This window comes from Branchiostoma floridae, chromosome 4 (assembly GCF_000003815.2).
Source record: "Branchiostoma floridae strain S238N-H82 chromosome 4, Bfl_VNyyK, whole genome shotgun sequence".
Lineage (NCBI taxonomy): Eukaryota > Metazoa > Chordata > Leptocardii > Amphioxiformes > Branchiostomatidae > Branchiostoma > Branchiostoma floridae.
Window position 1 is genome coordinate 33,295,536 of NC_049982.1, and position 26,333 is coordinate 33,321,868.

At 43.8% G+C, this 26,333-nt stretch overlaps 2 protein-coding genes across 2 annotated transcripts in view; one reads left to right on the plus strand and one right to left on the minus strand.

The window, feature by feature from the left end:
• The window catches only part of LOC118415049, a gene marked incomplete in the record, with an annotated part of 38,379 nt that overhangs the window by 549 nt on the left and 11,497 nt on the right, over positions 1-26,333 (minus strand). Inside the window, 4 exon segments of the mRNA XM_035819429.1 lie at positions 84-158; positions 662-766; positions 2,159-2,248; positions 2,516-2,590. Coding sequence (XP_035675322.1) covers positions 84-158; positions 662-766; positions 2,159-2,248; positions 2,516-2,590 — 345 coding nt within the window.
• On the plus strand, positions 20,507-23,231 carry LOC118415047. The gene is made up of 3 exons (XM_035819427.1): positions 20,507-20,899; positions 21,186-21,356; positions 21,697-23,231. Exons 1-3 carry the CDS (start codon positions 20,682-20,684, stop codon positions 22,022-22,024), a joined length of 717 nt encoding a protein of 238 aa, XP_035675320.1. The 5' UTR covers positions 20,507-20,681; the 3' UTR covers positions 22,025-23,231.

Below are 26,333 nucleotides of genomic sequence, written 5' to 3' on the forward strand. Positions count from 1 at the left end.
TAAGGTTAATCTGTGTTTATTTTTGAGGTATGGGATCTTTTTTTATGGGTCTAATCATTAAAGGTTAAGAAAACCAAACTTACATTGTTTCTTATCATCCTCATTTAATTGCTCCACCCTCTCTTCTGCATGTGCCATCAAAGCCAACTCAGTATCTCCTGTTGGAAAAAAGAAATACAGAGTAAAACCACTGTTGTTGAAAATATATCTACACTGATGGGCCTCAATGGGAGGTTAAGGAATAGGTGTGAATGACCAAGGTCCAGCAAAAGTGAGAGTCTGAAGGAGATAAAGAGAGGTGTGAGAGAGTGTGAGAAACAAACCAAAATCATATATTTCATACTGTGGAGATTCATGTATAAGACAGTAACACAAACACTGTACAATCCTATGGAGCTTGATGATTTACTGGGTGTGAACTCTCATGTGGGACTCTTGTGAGAACACTGTGATTCTTGATTATACAATACATGTCCTGGGAATTGTTTTCATGCAACAGGCCATCATAACATATTCGATCAATTGCCTATAAGTCTTTAGATATCAATTATTGAGAAAAGAAAAGAACATGCTGACATTCATTCCAAGTGAAAATGAATGTCCTAAACTTTTCTCCTGTAAGAGGTAGATCTTAGATTTATATGCAAAGATAAGTTCATACCTTCTGCTTCTGCATTAGCACCTTTAACGACATCAGAAACCAACTCCTTGAAAGCCTTTTTCTCATCATCTTGGAAGCCTACATCGTTCCTTAGCTCCTTCAGCTCTGTATATTGACAGTAAAGAAATAGATTAACAGTTACTAGTACATCAAATCAGCTATTGTGGACAAAAAATTTGTCTTAGGTTGTCTTGCTTGCATTTGTTTTAGGTGGGGTGTTATTCAAACAGCACAATCATATAGAATGACTGTGAGGTGTATGTTGTTTATTTGATGAGGTGTATATTGTTTATTTGATGAGGTTACATATTTTGTATCATTTTTCCGGGGATGCAATGGTGCCAATATTTTGGTGGCAGCTAGCCTTTGATGGAAGAGAGAAGATGTGTCGGTTTTGCCACCTAGCAGCTTGCTCTGGAACTGCAGGTGCATTTTTGTCAAAATATTTCAAGAATAACAGTTTACTAAAGAACTAAGCAAAAGGACAAATTTCCATGATTCAGTATGCAGGTTAAAAGTTTCAACAGAGATGTACACAATGGCATGAAGAATATGCAAATCAGGACCTGATTTGCATAATTAATGAGGGAATTCTGTAATTCTAGAGTTTTCCATGATTGGCCTTAAGGTCTCGGACCGGAGTTTCTTTTACGATTTCGGAGGTTGGCGGACAGCCTCAGGCCCAAGGGCTACAGTTCCGCTAAAGTGAATTTGTGTAATTATTCCATAGTGGTACATGTACATGTAAATAGTGTGGATTACCTACTTGTGGCATGTGTAAGCTTAGATCTAAATCATGTAAATGTGCAGGTCATTTGCATGATTTATGATAGAATGTTAACATGGAATAATTGGTCAGCAATAAAATTGATTATACTAACTACAGCCTCAGTTGCATAATCAATGTGACAAGATGAAAAGTTCTAGATATTTCATGGAGGTATGAGGTCTTATATCTGTTTACTATAGCCAGGGGGGCTCACTCAGGGTCTAGTCACTGTTTTCCTGTGATATATTACTGGTGCGAATGAATCATACACAAATGTACAAAGAAAAACAAGTTACAAGCAAGCAAAGAAAAAATGACCAATCACATCAATGAACATGACCTAGAAAGTCTGAATTGTCGTAAACCACTATCCTTGATCATCATTATGGTCATCCATGTATCCTAGTGTTACAGTCACTCTGATTTTCGGAAGTGAATAAACAGCCATCACACTTAGCAAGAATATCAGTCTGAGATAATAATCTAAACAATATCATGAAAAATTGACTTATATACAAAACTGACTTAATGTTATATACGTCGGTTAAACCTCTCCATTCACCCTTTCTCTCACCTTCCTTTATTTCATTTTTACATGTAGAATTCAATTCAATTCAATTCAACTTTACTTTCAACACATATTTGGCATAATAAGAATAACAGGTAAAAGTTTTGTGCAAGTCATCCACTGGCACAAGGAATGTAATCACAACAAAAACATTTCTCACTTTCATCCTCCTCCTTGGCCAACTTGCTGGCGTCCTGGAAAAGAGTTTCAGTCTCTGCATCTCCCAGATTCTCACGAAAAACCTCCTTGACTTGAGACATAAGAATATTTGAAATGTAGTAAATATGATAAAGTAGTATCATTATTCTCGATTGAAATCTTTATTGATAATCTACAAAGGTTCCAACTCGCTGAATGACCATCATTTAAAAATGGGAATGTTTGCTAGTACATTTACACTGCCAAAACAATAACTGGGAAACTTGGCTAAAAAATATAAAGATGATAACACATTTTTTCAGAAATGCAGGCGCACATCATAATGATTATCAATTATTTCTCTGTAATGGGTGCATACCTTTTTCTTTGTCTTTGTCAGAGAACCTCTGCACCTGGTCCGTGAACCTCTCCACACCAATCTTCATCTCTTCATCTGGGGAGGAACCACAACAGTTACTACTTCAAGTATCTACTAAGCAATAATGACGTTTTGGTGACAGTGATCACGTGGGATTGTTTGTTTGTTTATTCATTTTCACAAAATACATGAAACAATACAGAAAAAAATACATAAACACACTTCAGGTACAGGAGGAAGGGAAAACCGTAAACAGCTTGTATTATGCCCTCCTCCTCTATCACTAGTAGAGCCAAAAATCCCTACACTATCGCTAACGGACAAATGCGATAGGCTGCTATCGCTTCTCAGTAGGCATTGTTCTTTTTACATCGCTCAACTATCGCAAAATAGCGCCTTACTATCGCTTTAGAACCGCTATTTTATTAGATGGATCCCTATTGTTTAAAGTAATCACCTGTGAAAACTCGCGCGTCAACGAAAAACACGCCCCTCAGCACGCTGCCGGCGCTGTGTGGACGTGCATAATTTTGAGGCAAGCGAAAGCCCCCTACCTGAAGCGACGTGCTAGCCAGCGTATACAGAATGGAGCACGCTCTTGCTTTTGTACTGGATGATCGCTTCAACTCGTGCGCGTGCAGTTGTTTGTAAGACAGTCTCCCGCGCGGTCGCGGCAAAAGCGGCCATTCCGTGCGAAACAAACGCCAGAGAACACGCAATTTTAATGTAGTGGCCATTATGTCCTCGCACCGCTGGAATAGGAGGTGCCGACGTCTCTCCTAGCCTCATTTGCATAGGAAACGTTTTACTGCCGATGGTTCTAAATATGGTATTTATCGGAAATCCGAACCCGAATAATATACTGTTCGCGAGCACTTAATTTCGCGAGTTTGGGCAAATCGGGAGTTCGCGAGCGAGTACTTGGCGGTAGCTCAAGTAATAACGCGTGGCTGTAACAATTTTTTTCGTCGAATTTACCGACAGTCGACAAAGCAATATCAATCATTTTTGCATGGTTAGAAAAATCTCGAAAAGGTTAAGACAATGTTAATTAATTAGCGCGAAATCACGGAGAAATAGGTGTTTAGTTCGGCGGCGGCACTGATAAGAAGATGGCGGCGCCTTGGAGGTCATCGGGGTCATTGGGACAGTCGATTATAGTATGGGTGGAAATGCGACTTGCGGTGTAATTGTGCTCAAATTTAACCGTGCAAAAATACACAATTACTCATCACATAAGTTGCATGAATAAAAAAGACACATATTTAACGAGTGTGTGATTTCATACTTTATTTATTCAACGAGAATGAGTGTTTTTATTTTCTTAAAAAAAAAGTATTTTCCCATGCTGCTTGTGAAATCCCAAGCGAGTCACAACAAGCTTTTAAGAAGCGTCGGTTTTCGGTTATTTGTTACAAAGGGCCTTTCTATGGAAGTGCAAACATCGATTCAGAATTATGACCGTCAAAGACAGGATGGACGACAATCTGAGCACAGAGCAATTTATAGAAACTGTGGGCATGTTTTTTTTTCTTTTTGTCGGCGTCTTGATCCCAAGCCAAGCTCGTCAAGAACAAAGGAAAAATATGGCGACCGATGTTTCAGATGTGTTTTGATTTGAAAATCTGCGATGTTTCAGACATCATTGGGGAACTGATGATAATAATAGATAGGAATGAAGTTAAAAGAATGTTTAGCTTTTGTATGATCCTTGATACACACGCGACGGCAGCTAGTTCTCCCAAGACAACTACGTTCGCTGCAAATGATTGACCATCTAAGTCCGATACGACACACAACGTACTTTCAGATCAAAGGCCGGCCGCGGCACTACCCGAATCGTCAAGTGGATTTTATCAAAATTGCTTGATTGATTGTAACACTACTTTCATTCTAGGAATTCTTCTAGGAATTCTGTTTGACTGAGAATAATGAGGATAGATAATACTAGTGCCTCCTTGCTGAGAGCGTTGCGTACGGAGTCACGTAATCATGAAAGATGACTGTTATGAAGTATCAAGTATCTGTTTTTCCGGCCTTGAAAACATATGTTGGACTTATCTTAGAAACATACACACCCACACACAACCGTTCCAACATGACATAACTCAAAAGTTCAAAACATAATCTTCTTGGCAAATGTAATGAAGATATTTATTTTGAAGACATTTATTGGGCAAATATATACAACTTGTTTACGTTACAACAACAAAATGTTTTACAGACACATATCTAACTGGCTGACGTCGTAACTTATTTAAAAAAATATTCTGCAAAAATAACAATAACTAAAAACTATATATAACTAGCTAACATTAGTTAACAAATAATGACTAACTACCAACTACTGCAACATGTTTTCTTACAGACCATAAGCCTTGACGTACTTCTTGTACTCCTTAACAAGTGCCCCCCTGTCATGCACCCTGATCTTCCCCCCCCTCAACTTGTCAACTGGGAATCCCACGGCTATAACAAAGCGTTGTTCCATAGTTTCTTTTTTGTCCTTCGCGGGCGGCTTGTACAGACCTGAGCCTACATAATCGTTGAAAGCTACCTTGACCCTCTTACCCCCCAACACCTTCTTGACTGTCCCCACGTACATCCCCTCCTTATAAGCTACCGCTACCAGGTCTTCGGCCTTCAGTGGCTTGGGTGGGTAGTTTGTGTTTGTGGGTTGGTCGACTGCCTTTCTTGCACGCTTCACACTCTTCTCAGCGGGTCCAGTCTGGTTGGCTAGCTTCCTTGGTCTCCCTCGCCCGCCGCTCTTAGTCGCTCTCAGGTCGTCTTTGGCCCAGGTGACCAGTCCACCTACCTGTAAACATTCAGTGTCAAAATCGTGTTTTTAGACTTTTACCACAAGTGCAGTAAAGTAAAAAAAAAGACTTCCCACTTGAAATCACTTGGAGAGGACAAAAAACAAAACATTTCCAGGACACTTATCGCCCATCACTATTATGCTGTTGTCTTTGTGAACTAGCGTCTGTGCGGCGGAAAATAGTAAGCCCTTGACATGAAACTGATTATTTTAGAAAAACGATACTACTAGAATGCGCAGAGATGACTTACCGTGCAGTCCCTCAGGAACTTCCCACCAGTTCCTCTTCTGCTCCAGGTGGACACCAGTTCCGTCTGGAAGTTCTGTGCTTCCGCCGTTTGCACGTGGTCTGTCAAGCAGACTTCCACCACGGCCTCTTCCTCAGTTGTGTCTGAAATTCAATTGAGAGTCCAAATCACCATCATGATTTACAATATGATTACATAGCAGGTTATTGATATTTATTTATCTATTTATTGGTTTGGCTGTTCAGAACGCACAGCCAGGGCTGCCCAACTGGTTATTGATAGAGTGGGAAACCACCATGTTATGTTAACAACTTGTTCAAACGACAGAGATGCTATCTGTAATCATACTCTTACCATAAGGGTCTTGTATGATGTATCCATTCGCCACGTGGACAGGTCCAATTAGAAGCTCCACTTTTTGTCTGTAATTGGAAAGACAGATATGAAATGTTACCAGAAGCTACCTGTGTGTGAAAGAACTTGCAAGCAATGCACGTCAAACGTGGTGGACGAAACACAGTTTATGTCAAACTGCTCTTTTTACGATCACGAAAGAAAAGAACTGTTTGAAGAGTTCATTGTGCAATAAAGGTCTTCATTCATTAAATTGTACATGTTTTTTTTAATCTCATGGAAAGACAATGGTTGCAACGAATTTCTATCTGTTCCATGCCTCATTTTCCAACAAAGCAAGTTATGACTAGAATTTTCTACCGGTTTAGATATTCACGAAAATAAAGTAACTTAGTACCCAATACTAAAACATACCCATGTGGAAGTGAAGAGTAGGTTGGCTGAGCTGGCGGGGTCCCTGTCACTGGAGCCGGGGTCTCCGTGGGTTGAGGCGGCTGGGTCACCGTGGGTTGAGGCGGCTGGGTCACCGTGGGTTGAGGCAGCTGGGTCACCGTGGGTTGAGCCAGCTGGGTCACCGTGGGTTGAGGCGGCTGGGTCACCGTGGGTTGAGGCGGCTGGGTCACCGTGGGTTGAGGCGGCTGGGTCACCGTGGGTTGAGGCGGCTGGGTCACCGTGGGTTGAGGCGTCGGGGTCACAGTGGGTTGAGGCGTCGGGGTCACCGTGGGTTGAGGCGGCTGGGTCACCGTGGGTTGAGGCGGCTGGGTCACCGTGGGTTGAGGCGGCTGGGTCACCGTGGGTTGAGGCGGCTGGGTCACCGTGGGTTGAGCCGACTGGGTCACCGTGGGTTGAGCCGGCTGGGTCACTGTGGGTTGAGGCGGCGGGGTCCCGGTCACTGGAGCCAGCGGGGTGAGGTTAGCTTGTTCGGTGGTTGATCGCCGGTTGGCCTTTGTCTCTCCCATTCTTTTGTACAACCCCTTTTGGTACGTTCCTGCCGCTATCTCCTACCTAAAAGAAAACATAACAATAAGTCACTGTGCCTACATATTATTAACAAAAAGAAGCTTTAAAAATTGTAACCAAAGGCTAATCTCATAGGATGCACAGCATGTTGTGACTACATGTTGAACCAGTATTCTGTATGTGTGCATTTATATATTTTTTTAATTTTTTATTTTTTACAACTTTTATATGCAATTTCAGGGCAAGTACTGCGATATATGTTATGTACATCATAATAATTTGTCATGTTTTGTACAGGGTTATTAATACTAAAAAATGAACGTACCTTTTTCTCCTCTTGTTTCGGACATTGGCCACGCTCTTCCCGATTTGAAATTTGATGGCGTTGATGCCATTGTAGCTGCTTAAGGCTGGGCACCACACCAACACCTGATATCGATATAGAATAAATAAAGTTTAGTAACGAATAACACATTTCTCTTTTTTCAAACTTCTATTTAAAAAAAACTACATTTGATTTTTTTTTTAGTCTTTTGCTTCGGATACCCAGCACTAAACGGACCAGTAAGAACGAGTAAGAAACAATAGGTGAAAAGCGCTGAATGAATTCTCTTACCTCGTTTACTGCCGATTGAAAATTGCCATCGTTAGCGCGGTCCACCCCATATTTCTGGATTACGCGGCGAATCTTGTCCTGTGGAAATAAGGCATAAACTGTCATTTTCATTGCCATAACCAAGTCAAACACTGTTTCTAATTTGTCACGGAGCGGAACGCAAAGGAGAGCAACTTTTTGCAAACATCGAAATTTTGTTAATGTACTTACGTTGAAATAGGTTCTTCCATGTTTGAACTTCCCATCGGTTTTCAGCAAACTCTCTGCGCTGAATTGGTTGAAGGACGGAAGGTCGGTGTACGCAGTGTTCATGTAAGTGGTGAACTCAGGCGTGTCGATCCGCGGCGGCAAAGAAAACGCTCGGTCGTTGATGACGACATCACAGGGTTGTCTGGCGAACTGTTGGGTGAATCTACTAACAGTATTTGTGAAGTCGGAGAAAGGTGCACGGTAGCCGCTCTCATGTGACTGGGCCCCAGTAAATGACGTATTGCCATCCCCTGGGGCGTAAGGAAGTCCATCCCAGGAACGGTCGAGCAAAGCAGAACTCGCCACTGCGCGACCCACATCAGTGGAAAACTGTGACCTTCGGTGGTCATACTGTGTTGGGAGCATGACTCAATGGCGTGTAGCTAGCAAGGAAGTCTCGAGTGGAATGACAGAATTGTACAAATTTGCTAACACTTTATTCGTTCCCCGTCCAGTGATATGCAAAAGATTTAACACCTGCTGAACGATCACAGGTTACGAAGTGACAAATGCGCGCCGGTATTTTTTTTTTGTTTTCTATTGATCGTTTTACACATTTGACGAACAATAAAGTCTACCCGTTTCTGTTCGCCGCAGTCTCGAAGCAAAGTGTGAAAGTGAGAAATGCGAACTTTGTGGGTGGATTTACTGACAATTGACACGGCAATATCATAGCCTGGTTGGAACAATACTGCACTCAAAATAAAAAGGTTGCACTTTTTCGTCTCGCTAGGTACGCGAAGCTTACGTCGGTCTAAAACAAACAAAGATCCTTTTGTTTTACTAACGGTTTTGTCATTCTAATATCTTTTGACAGACAAACAGACGATCGCTGGCAGTTATGCAAACAAACGCCGCTGTGTGTTTTTAATCTTCCGCTCGTTAGCTGTACATTTGAAAACAAGAATTTTCTAGAAATTTCTAGTGTCATCCGGGTTCATCACTGATGATGTGTCCCTGTTCGCACTACCAGAGTGTATTCTAGAGTTTTCAGTCTGGCTCAGCCAGTGACCGCCGGGAAAGTCCGGCTGACTACCACGAATAGGGTGGTGACAGCTGGATAGACAGACGACAGCTCGGAAAGACGGCATTGGGGCAGTATGGGTTGGCACCCCTAACTGCATCTCCCCTAGGAGAGCATCCCGCAACACGCTACAAAGAACCACAAAGAGCAATACCCCCAGGGATGCCCGAGAGGGGGGGAGGATGAGCATCCCATTCGGACGGTCCAATCGGTATTGACCCCAGCAAACGGAGAATCGACAATGAATGCAGTCTGTGTGTGTGGCAAGGTATGTAAGAACCAGAGAGGTTTGAGAATCCACCAAACAAAGATGGCCTGCTTAAGGAGGGTGCAGGCGGAGCACCGCTCAGGGGCTGTGGCAACCACTGTAGAACCAGTGTTGTCAGCATCAGCCCCTGGTCAGACGGAGGAGGATCAGGGCCCGGAAGCTCCCCACAGTGCCCGGAACCTCCGCGCAACGCCTGCCCCTCCACAAGGCAGGAAGTCAGATCATCACCGAGTGAAGTGGCCAGCCGCAAACTCCAAGGAGTGGTCGCAGTTTGACGAGGACGTTGACATGATCTTGGAGTCGGTGTCAAGAGGTAGTACAGACCAAAAGCTTCAGTCCATGTGCACAGTGATTATGTCCATGGGGGCAGAACGATTTGGCACGATTGGGCAGAGGAAACCGACAGACACAATGAAGCCAAATCGCCGGGAAGTAAAGATCCGTCAACTGAGGCAGGAGCTAAAGTCGTTGAGGCGGAGCTTTAAGGCGAGTACGTCGGGAGAGGAGAGAGCTGCTCTTGCAGAGCTCACACACCACCTTAGGGAGAAGCTTAGGACCCTCAGAAGGGCAGAGTGGCACAAGAAGAAGGGTAAAGAAAGAGCCCGGAAGCGCAGTGCTTTCATCACCAACCCTTTCGGCTTCACCAAGCGACTCCTAGGGCAGAAGAGGAGTGGGAACCTGACCTGCCCAGTCGAGGAGATCAACCTCCACCTCAGCAATACCTTCAGTGATGCCTCGAGAGATGTGGATCTTGGTCCTTGCCCTTTGCTGGTGACTTCACCTGAGCCGGAAGTGCACTTTGACATCTCTGAACCAACTCTGAAGGAGGTCAGAGAGACAGTCAAGGCGGCGAGGTCCAGTTCGGCGCCAGGTCCCAGTGGCGTGGTATACAAGGTCTACAAACATTGCCCACGGCTTGTGGTGCGCCTCTGGAGGATCCTAAAGGTGGTCTGGCGCAGAGGTAAAGTGGCGTCTGATTGGAGGCAAGCCGAGGGGGTTTGGATCCCAAAGGAAGAGGAGTCAAGTAAGGTAGACCAGTTCCGCTTAATTTCTCTGCTCAGTGTTGAGGGAAAGATCTTCTTCAAGATTGTGGCCCAGCGTCTAATAAAGTACCTTCTGGACAACCAGTACATTGACACATCTGTGCAGAAGGGGGGAGTTCCTGGTGTCCCAGGATGTCTTGAACACACGGGCGTAGTGACCCAGCTCATCCGGGAGGCTAAGGAGAACAGAGGGGACTTGGCAGTCTTGTGGCTGGATCTCGCGAATGCGTATGGTTCGATCCCCCACAAGCTTGTGGAAACAGCACTGACCAGACACCATGTTCCAGAGTCAATTCAGAACCTCATCTTAGATTACTACAGCAACTTCTGGCTAAGAGCTGGCTCCAGTACAGCAACTTCAGCATGGCAACGGTTAGAGAAGGGCATCATTACTGGATGTACGATTTCAGTGCCCCTCTTTGCACTAGCGATGAACATGATTGTTAAAGGAGCGGAAGCAGGATGTAGGGGTCCCGTGTCTAGGTCTGGAACCAGGCAGCCGCCGATTCGAGCCTTCATGGACGATCTGACAGTGATGACTGCAACAGTCCCGGTGTGTAGATGGCTCCTACAGGGATTAGAGCGTCTCATTACATGGGCACGGATGAGTTTCAAGCCGGCCAAGTCAAGATCTCTTGTCCTGAAGAAGGGGAAGGTGGCTGAAAGGTTCCGTTTCACCCTGGGAGGCACTCAGATTCCCACAGTGTCAGAGAAACCAGTCAAGAGTCTGGGCAAGGTGTTCAACAGTTCTCTGAAGGACATCGCTTCAGTTCAGCAGACTAGGAGTGACCTGACGACGTGGCTCGAGGGGATTGACAAGACAGGGCTACCGGGTAGCTTCAAGGCCTGGATGTTCCAGCATGGAGTCTTGCCAAGGGTACTCTGGCCTCTTCTTGTGTACGAGGTGCCGATGACCATGGTGGAGCAACTGGAGAGAACCATCAGCAGGTTCCTTCGCAAATGGTTGGGGCTCCCGAGGTCCTTAAGCAACATTGCCCTGTACGGTAGATCCACCAAGCTGCAGCTTCCCTTGAGTGGCCTGACTGAAGAGTTCAAGGTTACCCGTGCAAGAGAAGTGTTGATGTACCGGGACTCCTCAGACTCCAAGGTCTCTTCAGCCGGCATCCATGTCAGGACTGGAAGAAAATGGAAGGCGCAGGAAGCAGTGGATCAGGCAGAGGCAAGGTTGAGACACAGTGTCCTCGTGGGGTCCGTGGCAGTAGGACGGGCAGGACTGGGCAGCTGCCCAAAGCCTCGGTACGACAAAGTCAGCGGGAAGGAGAAGCGTCTACTGATCCAGGATGAGATAAGGGCTGGGGAAGAGGAGGATCGGCGATGCAGGATGGTAGGCATGCGCAAGCAAGGTGCGTGGACTAGGTGGGAACATGCTGACTCCCGCAAGGTCACATGGCCAGAGTTGTGCAGAGCTGAGCCTTCTCGGATCAAATTTCTCATCTCTTCAGTGTACGACGTGCTTCCAAGTCCAGCTAACTTGCATGTCTGGGGCTTGGCAGAGACCCCCTCATGCCAACTCTGTCAGAGGAGAGGTACCCTTGAACACATTCTCAGTTCTTGTCCGAAAGCACTAGGGGAAGGGAGGTACCGCTGGCGGCATGACCAGGTTCTAAGGGTGTTGGCAGACACAGTTAGCAACGCCATCCAGAGTAGCAGGAGTCAGCAACCCCCCAAGAAGTCAATTGTCTTTGTCAGGGCCGGAGAGAAAACCCGACAACAACCCACTTCCGCAGGTGGGCTTCTCTCCACTGCTAGAGATTGGCAGCTTCTAGTCGACCTTGGGAGACAGCTCAAGTTTCCAGAACACATTGTAGCCACGTCACTTCGCCCTGACATGGTACTCGTGTCAGAATCCACCAGACAAGTGGTTCTGCTGGAGCTAACTGTTCCCTGGGAGGAGCGTATAAGCGAAGCCAACGAGCGGAAGAGGGCGAAGTATGCCGAACTGGTAGTACAAAGCCAGAGTAATGGGTGGAGAGCCCGGTGTGTACCAGTGGAGGTTGGTTGCCGGGGTTTCGCAGGGCAGTCTTTGGCTTATGTGTTAAAACTCCTTGGAGTAAGAGGTTTTCGTCTTCGGAAATCCATCAGGGATATTCTAGAGGCTGCTGAGAAAGCCTCACGTTGGTTGTGGTTCCGTAGGGGGGAACCGTGGAAGCCACACGGACACAGGTCGGGGAATGATCAACCTCGGCTGGGTCGCCCGGGTGAGGGTGTATGGTGATTAAAGACCCGAAACACCCAATGACCCCGGGTTCATCACTGATGATGTGTCCCTGTTCGCACTACCAGAGTGTATTCTAGAGCATCCTGTTGTGAACAAAACGCAAAATTTCTTGTACATACCAGCAATGTGATGGTTTGAAATCTCCCGTTCGTTAATTGTGCATCCCCCCCACAAACATATTTTCTGGAAATTTTCAGTGCCATCCTGTGTAGTGAGTAGCGCACATTTTAATGTACAAACAAACATCCATATACTAGTATTTGCAATAGAAACGTCTGTAAAGTGTAAAGATTTGGAAAATAGCCTCCTTTTCTCAGGGCAGGTGTGCTAAGATGATGCCGTGTCTGTAAACGGTGTAAACTGTAGATTTGGAAAAGGTCTCCGTTTCTTCTCAGAGCGTAATGCGGTTAATGAGCCGTATCTGTAAAGTGTAAAATGTAAGATTTGGAAGTAAGCCTCGGGCCTGTGTGCTTGTAATAAAAGCGTATGTAAAGTGAAAAGTGTGAGGTTACATAACCTTACGTTGAATCCCCTACAGTATTCTTCAATGTAAGATTTTCTGTAAGATTCTGAAATGTGTCTTGTTTGTCTATGTCCGGTTTCTTGCCTTATATAGAATCAATACCAATAATTCGATCATCGTTGGGCGTTGAGCTGGAGAAGGAGTTTAGCCGGCAGAGGATTAAATTGGCCACGCTGGAGATTAGCTCGCTGCGTCGTTTCACTGTTTGAAAATAATAAGCGATGGCCCTTCGACTGGTGGTGGCAGAACCGGTTCATTCCCATCGCTTGTTCTACTATTATGCTAATTTTACGAACAATGACCATGATAAAGCAAGCGGAGTAGTCTGAACGTATATGTCTTATATAAGTTAAGAAACTGTTTCCGAATCACCGCATTTTATGATTCGCCGCCATGAGCGGTAAACGGGCGCAGGAAAGCGCCATGAGGGCGAGCAGACGGAGGCGCGTTAGCGCCGACGTCCCCATGGGACCCGTCACACCTACTGCTTTCTATGCGGATAAGCTCTGTGACATTGCGAAGAAGTTGGGATACGACCACGAGTACAAATCAATAGCCAGTGTACTCAACAGACCACACGACTATCGCAACCAACTCGTGTATCCTGGAGCTGTGATCACTATTCTACAGGCTGTGACCATCGAAATGCATCGTTTCGCCATGTACGAGGGTGGAAGCAAAGCCCAGCAAGGCCAACGGTTTTACGACTTGCACCATTTTCATATGCCTCGTGGCAACAAAATGCCAAGCAGTATGGCAGAGGCAGAGAAAATGATCAAAGACCTTCTGCTGAAAAAGGAGGTGTACCACGTTTGTCCGAACGAATGCATGGTCTTCAGGAACGAACACAAGGAGCTGACCCACTGCCCGGTGTGTGGAGCGTCGAGGTACAAGGCTGGCGATAGAGTTCCCCGGAAAAAGTTCACCTACCTCCCGATCACCCCGCGGCTACGACAGGTAAGTTTCTTTACGAGTTCTTTTGAGACGTTGATTTTGCGTACAGGATTGTCTTTTACATTTGACATTGATAGGTCTGTTTATGATTAGCTTTTTTATAAAGACTAAGTTGGTATTATAAAATCACCCCCTAAATTCAGCTAACGTCAACTACCAGGACAACAATACAGTTGTTTTTTAAAACTCATGATGTCACTATGCAAATCACTTCCTGTCGTCTGCTGTAATACCAGACCATTGTTTACCAGGCAAGCAGTTAGTCACAGGTTAATTTATGGACTTGAACAAGTTGAAGGGGAATTATTATGGAGTTCGTTACTTCGTAGTTGTTAGAAATTTAAACAGAAGAGACGATACAGCTCTGTTTGAAAATTGTTCCTATGGCCAGTCGGGTAGAGATAGTCTGACTCTCCAAGTAGATCGATATTACGGTGCCTTGAATAGCTAAAAGCTGGCCAAGGAGTATAGCTGTCCGTTTGACTCCATTTGGCCGGCTATACTACTTAGGCCCCGTAGGGTCTGCGTAGAGACAGAGGACAACACAATCGACATAGAATCCATAATTGGCTCGTTCTCATTGAAATGGAAAAAAATGCTATCGCCTGCATTCACGACTTGATGGAGCAAATTATATAGACAGCATTACAGACACGGTTATATTATCCACGGTTATATTATTTGCAATTTTACATTTCCAATTAAGTTATCAAACAGTTCGTAGGTTTCAAAAGTACAAAAAATACTATAGTCTTTAGACCTGTCCATTATAAAACTACATCGTTCAAAAATAACCTTACCGCAAAGTGGCAAACATGTTTTATTTCTCTCGCATGTTTTAGAAACATTATGGGCGGTGTGGTGATCTACGTGTATGTCCAGTTTAAGCACTGATAAAAGCTCCTTGGTTTAAGTAATGGTATCTAGGTCGCTCCAATTAGCGGGCCGACTTGTCCCCCGTTTATCACTGTGAGGGTCATAAATGTGATCTTTATGTGAATCTGACCGAAAAAATCAGAAAATGTGATTTAATGTGACATTATGTGACTTCGGTGAAAAATATGTGAAAATGCAAAATGTGAAATTTGGAGAAAATGTGAATCAGGAAATGTGATTATATGTGAAAGCAAGTGAAAATATGTGATACTTGAAAAAATGTGATTTACTTATGTGAAATGATCGGATACCAAATCTTACTTAAACTCAAATCAAACTTATCTAACTTACAAACATCTCAGCTTCATACTCGCTACTTTTGGGTAGAAGATATTCTCAAACGTAGTGGGAATTTTAGCTCATAAATTTACAAACATAAGCGTTTTAGACAAAGGAAAATGGCGACCACGCCATCCTGTCGAATGACGCCAACAAAACTATCGCTCGGCTTCCAGAAACACTGGTCGGTTTTGACGTTGTTAAGATTCCAATCAAAGTTTTTAAAACTGCGGGAATTACCCTCAAAGATTAATAAAAAAATACGGGACTTAGGAGGACTGAACTGAGACCTTGAAAAACGGGATGCGAGAGTGTACCGACACACATCGTCAACAATCATAACAATAGCAAAACAAACAGTGTGTGGTTTTAATGAGATTATCGTATGCTAAAGAGCACCGACACAAATCGTCAACAGTCATAACAATAGCAAAACAAACAGGCTTTGGCTTTCCGACCGCGGACAGCATCCCCAACTTAGCTTCAATGCACAAAACGCGCTTCATATTTCTCGTCTTTGAACCCATTTCGAGTATTTCTCGACAAATTGTGTGTCACCGTACTATACTGACCAGTCTGTGCTGGTATCTTCTATGAATAGATACGATGCTTGATTGACAGTCACGCTTGTAAAGGCATATATACCAGTTCTGTGTGAATGCTAAAAGTGATTTCGGCAAAAGTTATGTCTGTAAAAACCTCATTGGTAAAAATCTTCAAAACTTTCTCAGATGCCATACTATCAAAATAAAACACAGCTTGGAGAAAACAAGGTAGTATCTTAGGTAATATATTTAACATAGACTGGTCAGGCTAACATGTGCTGTACACGCTACCAAAACCTGCTATCGTCCTTGGTATTTAAAAAAAAAAATCTTATTCATTGTACAAGCAGATGTAGGGACAGGCTTATTTTCGCGGTGTTTGGCATGTCTTTCCTTTCCAATTGCAGCCGTCAGTCTTTTATCCCCTAAGGAAATAATGGATGAACCACTACGAGAAGTACCATATGGAACAAAAATACGTTTATAACAAGCCCAAATTTGTATCTACTCAGATAAAATCTTTTAGTCAAATACATGTGTACCCTAAGCTACAATCGCCGAGTCCATGGGGCGGGGCTGAGTAGTTAAAATCCGTTGACAATGTGTATCGGCGCTCTTTCGCATACGATAATCTCATTAAAACCCGTTTTTCAAGGTCTTAGTTCTGTTCTAACTTCTGGAACCTCCTTGATTCTACGAACTTTGATTGAAATCTTGACAACGTCAAAATCTAAGTTGTACTAAATAGTTTTTTTACGATCTAGGAAGGGTGTTCCTACCGCCAGTAAACGTAATTTGTTCGATTCAAGTCCGGTTTGAACAGTTTGTTATCGCCATGTTTCGAGTGTTGATTACCTTCTGAATTTGTGCCGTTTTGGAGATTTTGCGGCCTCAAAACTCATATCACAGGAAAGAAAAGTAATACTTCTTGTTTTCAACATTTCTATGAGCGAATTCATTCTTCCGACGAAAAAAGACGAAACACATTTTATTTCAAACTGCTCTTTCTATAGTCAAGAAAGAAAAGAGCTGTTCAAAGAGGCCATCAAATTCCACCCAAACTTCCTCACATTCACTGACAAAAAGAAAATAGTTCTCCTTTCAACATCACAAAACCCACACATAATAGAAAAGGTAGGATCTTTTGTCTTCCATTGTCTTCGAAAAAGGAGCCGAACCCAAGGAGCTTTTATTGCCGAACCCAATAACCCAGGATCTAGAGTTAGCTTTTACTAGTTTTAGACTAGAGTATACACATGTGATATTGTATTTTACACTGTTTGGATCTTTTATGTTGCCTTCAATTAGCACACGGGCTAGAATTTGCCATAAACTTGACAGTATTTTTTTTATTTCTTCCGTAGAGATCTTAGAAATAATCTGTGTGTTGATCTAAACCTAAACAACATTTTTTATCTCACTGGCAACAGCTGTTCGAGATACCGGGAGTTGCTCAGGCATTGCAATCCCATTGGCCCCGGCCGAGGGCAGATGACGGCGTTATGCGAGACATCCACGATTCGCCAGCCTGGGCTGAAGCATACGGGCCCGGGGGCAAGTTTGAGGGTGAGAATTATTGCCTCCAGTTTGAGTTCTCAACAGATGGACTCAATCCGTTTAAAATCAACAGTACGCAACACTCGATGTGGCCAGGGCTTGTGAAGATTCTCAACTTGCCGTCATCTGTGCGTCACAAAGTCGGATACTTGAAACCCGTGATGATGATTGAAGGTATGTGCATGTCCTTGTTAGGTACGGGAAAGATGGGTTTTGGCACATTGTTAGGGAGTACTTCCTCTATAATGTACATTGCTCTGTTTTCACCCTGACTTTTTCTATTAATAAAGCAATGTAATGTTTCAAAAGTCACCCATATTTTTATTTGATTTAATTCAACTTGATGAAATAAAGTTTGTTAGCTAGAATATCCTGCATATAATTTTACTTACCAACCTGTTTGACTGGGTAAAAATTAACCAATCATTTTGACTATTCTCTGTTTTTATTCAGTTCAGTTCAGTATTAGGATAATGAAAACAAAACTAGGGAATAGGAGAGGCAACTGGAACGGGCGGGGCAGGAAAGACAATGCTCAGGCCTACGAAGAACATTGAACTGTTTTTGTACTTTAGAACAACATAGTAATTGAATTATCACAATTGTGTTGATAGGTCCTAAAGAGCCGAAGAATTTAAACCCCTACGTGCAACCCTTTGTCGACGAGCTGAAGATGCTGGAGCGTGGAGTGCCCATCTATGACGCATCCAGAGACGCTATCGTCAAAGTTCGAGCTGACATCATGTTGTATGTGATGGACTATCCTGGCCAGAGCAAGGCCGGTAAAACTAAACAGGCTGGGGCCATCAGCGGGTGCAACAAATGCTGGATTGTGGGTAAGAAATCCATTCTTTAGATTGAGATGTATATTTATGAGACATCACAAAGAGCTATTAGGTAAACATAGTACTTTTTGTCCTTTTGTGACAGCATTTTTTTTTTCATTTATCTCTAATGTTCTTGATAGGCTTGGGATTTTCTTACAATCTTTGCTTTGCAAACTTTATTCTGTCTTCAGGAACGTACTCAAAGCCGCTGCAAAAAGTCGTATATAAAGGCCATCGGATGCTGCTTCCATTTGACCACCCACATCGTCAGGCAACTGGGTTTCCGGACCCAACGCCGGAGACACGCGAACCTCCGCCACCCAAGAGAAGAGACGAGATGTGGAAGTACGGATGGATCTGGGAGGAGTTAGAAACTCTGGAGCTAAGAAACCTCATCTCCAAAGCAACTGGCAAAACCGGACTTGAGGACTTCTACAGACTACAAACACACGGGCCAGAGAAGTTCGTGCCGGAGGTGATGCACATTGTGGGGGTGAGACATTTTTCTTTTGTTAAAAAAGTACTAGTAAATGGATATTTGATAATAGCGTATGGTATAGTACAAAGTGTGTCAATGTCATTGCTACAAATTTGCTTTTTTTTTTTATAAAGAACCTACCTTTGACAAAGGGAAGAAAATCAATCACATTACCTGTGAATAAGGGATTATCTGTAGAATATCGCTTTTGCCAATTAGGGAATCGCTACTGAATGGCTTCCGCTGTCATTTGTTGTTCTTGTTTCAGAAACAGTATCTACAATACAAATACTAGCAACCTTGGAGACCTTACGTTTTGACAAAGAATCTACCAGACAATGCCAGAATAATTTTCTCATGTGAATTAGATACTAGTAAATAAATATAATAACATGTGAGTTTTCATAGTGCCCATACCGTTTTCTTTGTCCTTGTAGAATCTCGCATCGAGATTCCATCGGATGTCCAGTGGGGACTCGGACACATTAAAAGTCCGAAAAGCTGAGCAGGATCTCAAGAGGTTCCCAAGCACCTGGCCAATCAACCCCGCGACGACAAAAACCTCAACACAAGAGGGCAAGAAGACAACAAGCAAAGGGAAGAAGAAGAAGGTGATCTGTGGACCTGTCAGTCGTGTAGCTGATTCTCGTACAAGGTGATTTATCTTGTTCCCAAACTGTCTTTGCAAAATTGAACAGCAAAACCGATATTTAATGCAAGTTTCTGAATTGATTTAATAGGTGGTATGGAAATTAATTCCCTTTCTTTCTCCAACCAGACCGAAGCTGCCCCCTGCCCCATGGTCACTGAAGCCAACAGAGAAAACAAAGGCTGACAACCGTCTAGTCAGCATCAAAGTGCCAGTTGGATTTGGGTGGACTCCCAAACGGCTGTATGTGAAGTACAGCTACATGAAGAGTCATGATTGGAAAGAGGTGAGTGTTTTAGCTTGTAAAACGTTATACTAAACTTGTTCAAGCTGGTCCGCCCCAAAATACTTGCAATAAAATTTCACAGGATTGACGTCACTGAGCAGTCTATATTGTCTTGCTTTCAATTGACAACGGGGACAAAATCAACAACGTTGCTTGTGAATAAGGGATTATCTCGAAAATATCGCTTTTGCCAATTAGGGAATCGCTACTGAATCTTTTGTTGCTCTATGACAGAGAATGCATCCAGTGAATGCTTTCCTCTCTCCCCCCTAAAAAAACATGCACGTTTCTATGAGTAAAAAGTTATTATAGTGTCTTCTGTGTTACAATCATTTTGTTTACCAAATGACATTTGTCAGACCTGATAGTTTTGGATATTTGGTTATTTTCATTTTGACGGTGAACAAAACTTAACTTGAAATGTGACATTTTTTCATTGGATTTCACAGTTTGTAACGACTGGAATCCTGAAGTATGCATTGCACGGGCTGTTGGGTGACGACCAGCGCAGAGCTTTGTTCAAGCTGTGTGACGTCATTGGAGCGATCACCCACCCCGTTGTCCAGAAAGCGAAGATTCCTGTTATCCAGGCAGCTATAGACGAGTGTCTCGTTCTGGTGGAGAGAGACTATCCCTTGGACGTCATGGTAAGACTGTGTAGACTTTTTTTTTTCGTTCTGTATTTCTATATTTTCCTTGGTTTGACGATCAACGCTCCTTGGTTTGGCACACACTAATAATGTACTGTTTTGCATATTCTACGGCTATAGGTCATTGTGCTTCACCAACTTACTCACGTGCCAAAGTATCTGGAGAGGTACGGGCCGGTACGTGAGTATTGGATGTTTGTTTTCGAACAAATGATGCACGTCATCTCCACCAGAGTCACCAACAGAAGGTATCCCGAGGCCTCGGTCATCGAATCGCTTTTGGTGAGTTTTTGTATGTTATCGTACTTTGATAGTTGGTTCCTTGCTTGTATCAAGGAAGTTGAAAAGAGTCCTTGTTTGTACCAATAGTTTACCGTACCCACTCCCTTATTGTTATGCACCGGCATGCTGCGTTTCGCCCATTGTCGCTCATGCAAATCAGTCCTCGCTGGAACCGACTCGACAGGCTGTTGCGCGGTTGTTATTTTTGTCCAATGTGTATAATAATTTTGTGGATTAATCTTGGATTCTTGCATACCAAAATCGAAATAATGGAAATCTTTATTTTATTAAACAGAAATTCTAGTTGACAGATTCCCATAATGAGCATAAGTTTATCTGTTTTATTTTCTCATTTGTATCCAACAGATATCTGAGTTCTGCATGGCCATGCGTCTGTCCCAGCACGTGCCCGAGGAAATCATCCCCACCTCCTTGGCGGTCTCTACGCTGACGGGCCCTCAACCCTCAGGCAGCACAACATCCTTCATCCTAACAGAGAAAAAGCGGAAGTGCGAAACTTTCGACCTGACACCACAACAGTGTGAGGATCTTTTGAAGCACTACCTGGGGACCAACTCCAAGTTTACTTCGCTACACAGGTAAAATCTGCCATAAAGTATATGGATTACCTTTTTACCATTTCATTGTTGCCAAGTAACTTTTAACTTTTGTTTTACGTGTTGTTTTAAGTCTGAAATGGAGCGTATTGTTACAATGTTTCCGTAATGTATTCATAGAATGTGTGAAGTTCGTGTGTCAACATAAGGATGTAAATTTATGATTACTTTACTTCTTGCTTGAACCAATAGATCTTTTGTTTTGCGTCAACCACAGGCGTGTTCAATGATATTGAAATTCTAGAACAAATACCATTTTTTTACGCAGATCACTACAGAGAGAACGAAACCGGTCTGGCAGTCAGCTGCCCATGAAGTCATGGAAGCCCCAAAGGGCACTGTCGGAGGAAGAACGGGAAACCTTGGAGGGGCCATCCAGTCACGGTGTAAAGTATTTCGTCGGCCAGAGATTCGCCGATGGCAGGATGACAGAGTACAGGTAAGGCTATTACATGTACTAGTATATGGTGGCAAATCAACATGTAAATGACACAACATCGACATGGTACATTCACTGTAGGGTGCCGTAGGAAACAAAACGAAGGAAGAAAGAGTAAGAGCTAAATTAGATTAGAATGTATAATGTACCAACGTTCATTGCTGAAATATGTATTAATTCTTGTACAGATATTTAACATGGACTCAAACTATGACAACTTTTAAACTCGAATTCAATCATTCAGTAATTCATGATTAAATCAATTTATTTAGCCTGGTGAAGGCTAGGTTTCCGTATTGTCTACCCCATTGTCATTGTTGAAATTGTTTTGGTCTCACAGATGCGAAGCGGTGGAGGAAAGGAGCCGGCAGATCTCGTCATTTGTGGGTAAGAGGCTAGAAGGCTTCGGGCCATCATTCGGCAGGATCCTGTACTTTGTGCGACACCGGTTCCTGGGAGTCGAGACGGACCTGGCGTACATCAAATGGCTGCCCCGGGCTGAGCGCGATGACGACACAAACCTTTTCGTGATCGACTCGGAGCTGCCAACACCGCCACATCAGCCTTTCCTGCCGCTGGAAGATCTTTCACACCCCTTAGTGACAGCCGTCGAGCCAACAGACGGGCAGCTATGGATTCTAAATTTTGACAATGTTTTGATAGACTAGTAACTTTGTAATGTATCTGTATCTATATGTCTGCTTACCCTGCACCGCCGGCCAAGAGCAGGCCTTTTTTTCCTGCTCGCGGTATATAAATTGGTTTGAGAGACGACTCGCAACCGCTCTCTGAAAAAAAAAGTCTGCTTACCCCGAACCGCCGGCCAAGAGCAGGACCTTTTTCCTACTCGCGGTATATAAATTGGTTTGAGAGACGACTCGCAACCGCTCTCTGTAAAAAACGTCTGCTTACCCCGAACCGCCGGCCAAGAGCAGGACCTTTTTCCTACTCGCGGTATATAAATTGGTTTGAGAGACGACTCGCAACCGCTCTCTGTAAAAAACGTCTGCTTACCCCGAACCGCCGGCCAAGAGCAGGACCTTTTTCCTACTCGCGGTATATAAATTGGTTTGAGAGACGACTCGCAACCGCTCTCTGTAAAAAACGTCTGCTTACCCCGAACCGCCGGCCAAGAGCAGGACCTTTTTCCTACTCGCGGTATATAAATTGGTTTGAGAGACGACTCGCAACCGCTCTCTGTAAAAAACGTCTGCTTACCCTGAACCGCAACCCATAGAGCAGGACCCTTTTTCCTGTTCTCGGTATACAAATTTGTTTTGAGAGAAGGCTCGCATGATGTACCTCTCGATGTAAAACGCTTGTCACTGCAAATTTTGCCATTGGTTTTATATGTTTGATGTGTAAGATAAAGAATAATATTAATAGTTAGTAATATGCGCCCTGTCACTTGTTACCCTGTGATTTTATAAATCTATCAACTGTATTAGTATACTATTACTGCATAACTACACTAACTGGCTAGAGCATGTTTTCTTTATAAATATGTCAGCTTTTTGTGTTAGCTGGTTCAAATGTATTGATTATCAATGTTTACCGACAAAACTTATAAATCTTTGGCCTCACCGTGGTGATGTTGAGAAGAAGCTGACCTTGGGCGGACCCACATTTGGTCTGAATCAAAATCTGTATGATTTAGTGGTAAAAATTATGACTGACAGTCTAGCAAGTATTCGTCACTCCTTACAATTGTTCTGTATGTATTAGCATAGTTGTCGACGATTGCTCATATTGTGCAGGGACAATTGCAATTACATGTATATAAGAATGTAGGAGTACTCAACAGTGTGAAATAGGAAACAAAGTTGTGTAACATAGATTTGTAAATACACATTATATTCGAAAGCAAAATTGAAATAGATTACTGATGCATATACTGCCATCTATTTCTCTGATTTGTTAATCATTTAACTACGTAACCCCAGTATGAGCGGCTACATTGCGGGGACAAGCTCACCGGGTTTTCCATATATGGATAATTACATGCAATCGTCATCCCCGCGCCGCACGCCGGCTTTCAGTTGCTAGGGATCGGGTGGCGTTGCTATGCAGGTGATTGACATCGGCACGAATCATATCTTTGTTCGCGGAAAACACTGCATCATGTTTGTGTTTTTTTAAATGTTTATACATGATAAAGCTCTATCGTTTACAAAAACATGCACACATTACAGTAGTAATTCACACAGGTACAAGAAGTGCATCGATCTTCATCTAAAATGGAAAGTTTGCCGTCATTTTTTTTACAAAATGCAGTGAAAGCAGTTGAAAGCATAAGTTACTGACGTTAGCAAATAACACAAATTCGTTACCAAAAATTTGGTGTAAACCTACGAATTTCTAAGCAGAAATACAGTCAAATTCATAACGTCAAAGCGCTATATGTAAGGCGTTTTTTTGTGAGCTACATACAATTCGGAATCAAAGCCTCGGTGCAGTACAAGAATTCGCCACCCAAGCGTACATACAACAACAATCAAATTTTCAAAATGGCGCCTGTAACATGTGTAGCTTATTTAGCACCTCTAACTGTTTAACATATTAGACTAACACGCATGCGTATATGACGTAGCAACAGACGCCCAAGAGAGAACCTCCACAGACAAAGACGTCTGTGCGGAGACCTGAAGAATAAACAGCTTGAAAGTGCATACTGGCCTGGTGTCATCTTCATGGATTCCTACCTAGAGGCATAAGGACGGTCCAACAACAGATAGGACAAGTTACATGGTGTCAGAAGTGGGATTCGACCCACAACGTTGAAAAGAGACGAGGGGTTTTGGCGCGCAAAGAGAGAGGTCTGGATAGGACAGAGTTCCTGCAGCTGTTTGGTTATCACCACAGGTACGTGCCTAGAATCCGACAAGCTCCAGAAAGGTTCACCAAGAGGGCAGAACCAACAAGGGTGAGAAATCCAACAAGCGTTGATTAGAGAGCAGGGCAAAGGTCAACAGCTCATCCGTCAACTCCACAGCTGCATCCTTAAAGAGCAAGGCAAAGGTCGACAGCTCATCCATCAACTTCACAGCTGCATCCTCAAAGGGCAACAAAGGTGACAGAGCATCAATCAAGACTCTAGTTAGCAGCTTGTTCAATTGACAACTTAACAACAATGGCGGAAGGCAGTAGTTTGAGACAGCCAGCCTGCCTAGATATTAATGCAAGGAATCTTAACGTAGAGTGGAAGAAATGGAAGGAGGAGGCACTACTGTACATTGACCTGACTGTGTCAGATGATGCCAAGAAACGCAGAAAAACGTTGCGGTATCTTATGGGTGACCAGGCACGTAAAGTCCATGATACCTTGACCATCCAAAAAGCAAATAATGATGGGAACATGGTGGCGGTTGCCAAAGAAGAACAAACCGTCGAACAGATTGTAGAAGCATTCGACAAATACTGCAACCCAAAACAAAACGAAACCATTGAAAGGTACAAGTTCTTTACCAGAGCACAGCAAGCGGGTGAAGCGTTTGACGCATACGCCACTCATCTCCGAAATCTAGCAAAAGATTGCGGGTTTGGAGCGATCGAGGAGTCACTGATCCGAGACAGGATCATTTGTGGAATCAACGATGCCAAGATAAGGGAGAGGCTACTGCGTGAGAAAGACTTGACCCTTGACAAATGTGAGGAGATATGCCGTGCATCAGAGATCTCCATGCAAAATGTGAGGATGATAGGGCCAACGGCCGTACATGCTGTCCAACAGAGAACACAGGCAACACCCCAGAAGCCTATGGCCAACTGTAGGTACTGTGGAAAGAGACACCGACAGCAGAGAGAGGCTTGTCCAGCGTATGGAAAACAGTGCTTGAAATGTAAAGGCCAAAATCATTTCGCAAAGGTGTGTAAGAGTGCCGACAAGAGACCTCGACAGGTTGGGAAGGCACAAGCTCACGCCAGGAAGACAAAAGTCCACGCTCTGGAAGAAGATGACTATGTGATGACCATCACAGATGCAAGACTACGCTCCGAGAACACGTTCAGTATGTCCCACCCAAAGTATGCAAAGCAAGTGCATGCTAAGATGAAGTTAGAAGGACGCATGGTCAACTTTCAGCTTGACCTTGGAGCAACGTGTAATGTGATGCCGAAGCAGGCATTGCTCAGAAACAAGATACAGTACAAGACAAGTGGAGCACGGAGAGTGCTGAAGATGTACAATAACTCAGAGATAGTGTCAGAGGGAGAGACTGACCTGAAGATGATCAACCCCAAGACTGGGAAGAGGTATGTGGTGAACTTTGTGGTCATTGACTCAGACAGTATGCCGTTGCTTGGAGCGAACGCCATACAGCAGATTGGAGTAGTGACTGTTCATTACGATAAAATCCTAGCGATCCGTGGTAGCATACCCATGGATGAGACAAGCATCGTCAACAAGCCGTTGACAAAGGAGAGTCTGATCCAAGAATACAAAGATGTATTCACTGGGTTAGGAAGGCTGCCAGGAGAATGTCATCTAGAAACAGATGACAGCATCACACCTGTTGTACATCCGCCGAGAAGAGTGCCAGTTGCAGTGAAAGAGCAACTGAAGGATACACTGGATAGGATGACTGAAGAAGGTGTGATAGAACCAGTAGAGGTTCCCACACCATGGGTGTCAAGTCTAGTCACAGTGAAGAAGCCATCTGGGAAGCTGAGGATATGCATTGATCCCAGAGACTTGAACAACGCCCTGAAGAGAAGTCATTACCCAGCACCGACGATTGAAGACATAGTGCCTGAACTGACAACTGCCAAAGTGTTCAGCGTACTGGATGCGAAGAATGGGTATTGGCAGGTGATGCTGGATGAAGAAAGCTCAGCACTCACGACGTTCAATACGCCGAATGGCCGGTACAAATGGAAACGCCTACCATTTGGCCTGAAATCTAGTCCGGAAGAATTCCAGCGACGGTTAGACCAAGCTCTTGAATGTCTTCCTGGAGTTAAGCCCGTCGTGGACGACAT

What these genes read in the sequence shown, in the direction of transcription:
- LOC118415047 (XM_035819427.1), top strand. Translation starts at nt 20,682, where the DNA reads ATGGCCATGCGTCTGTCCCAGCACGTGCCCGAGGAAATCATCCCCACC. An exon ending in AAGTTTACTTCGCTACACAG is followed by an intron (nt 20,900 to 21,185) that starts GTAAAATCTGCC and finishes TTTTTTACGCAG; the next exon opens with ATCACTACAGAGAGAACGAA. An exon ending in GGCAGGATGACAGAGTACAG is followed by an intron (nt 21,357 to 21,696) that starts GTAAGGCTATTA and finishes TTGGTCTCACAG; the next exon opens with ATGCGAAGCGGTGGAGGAAA.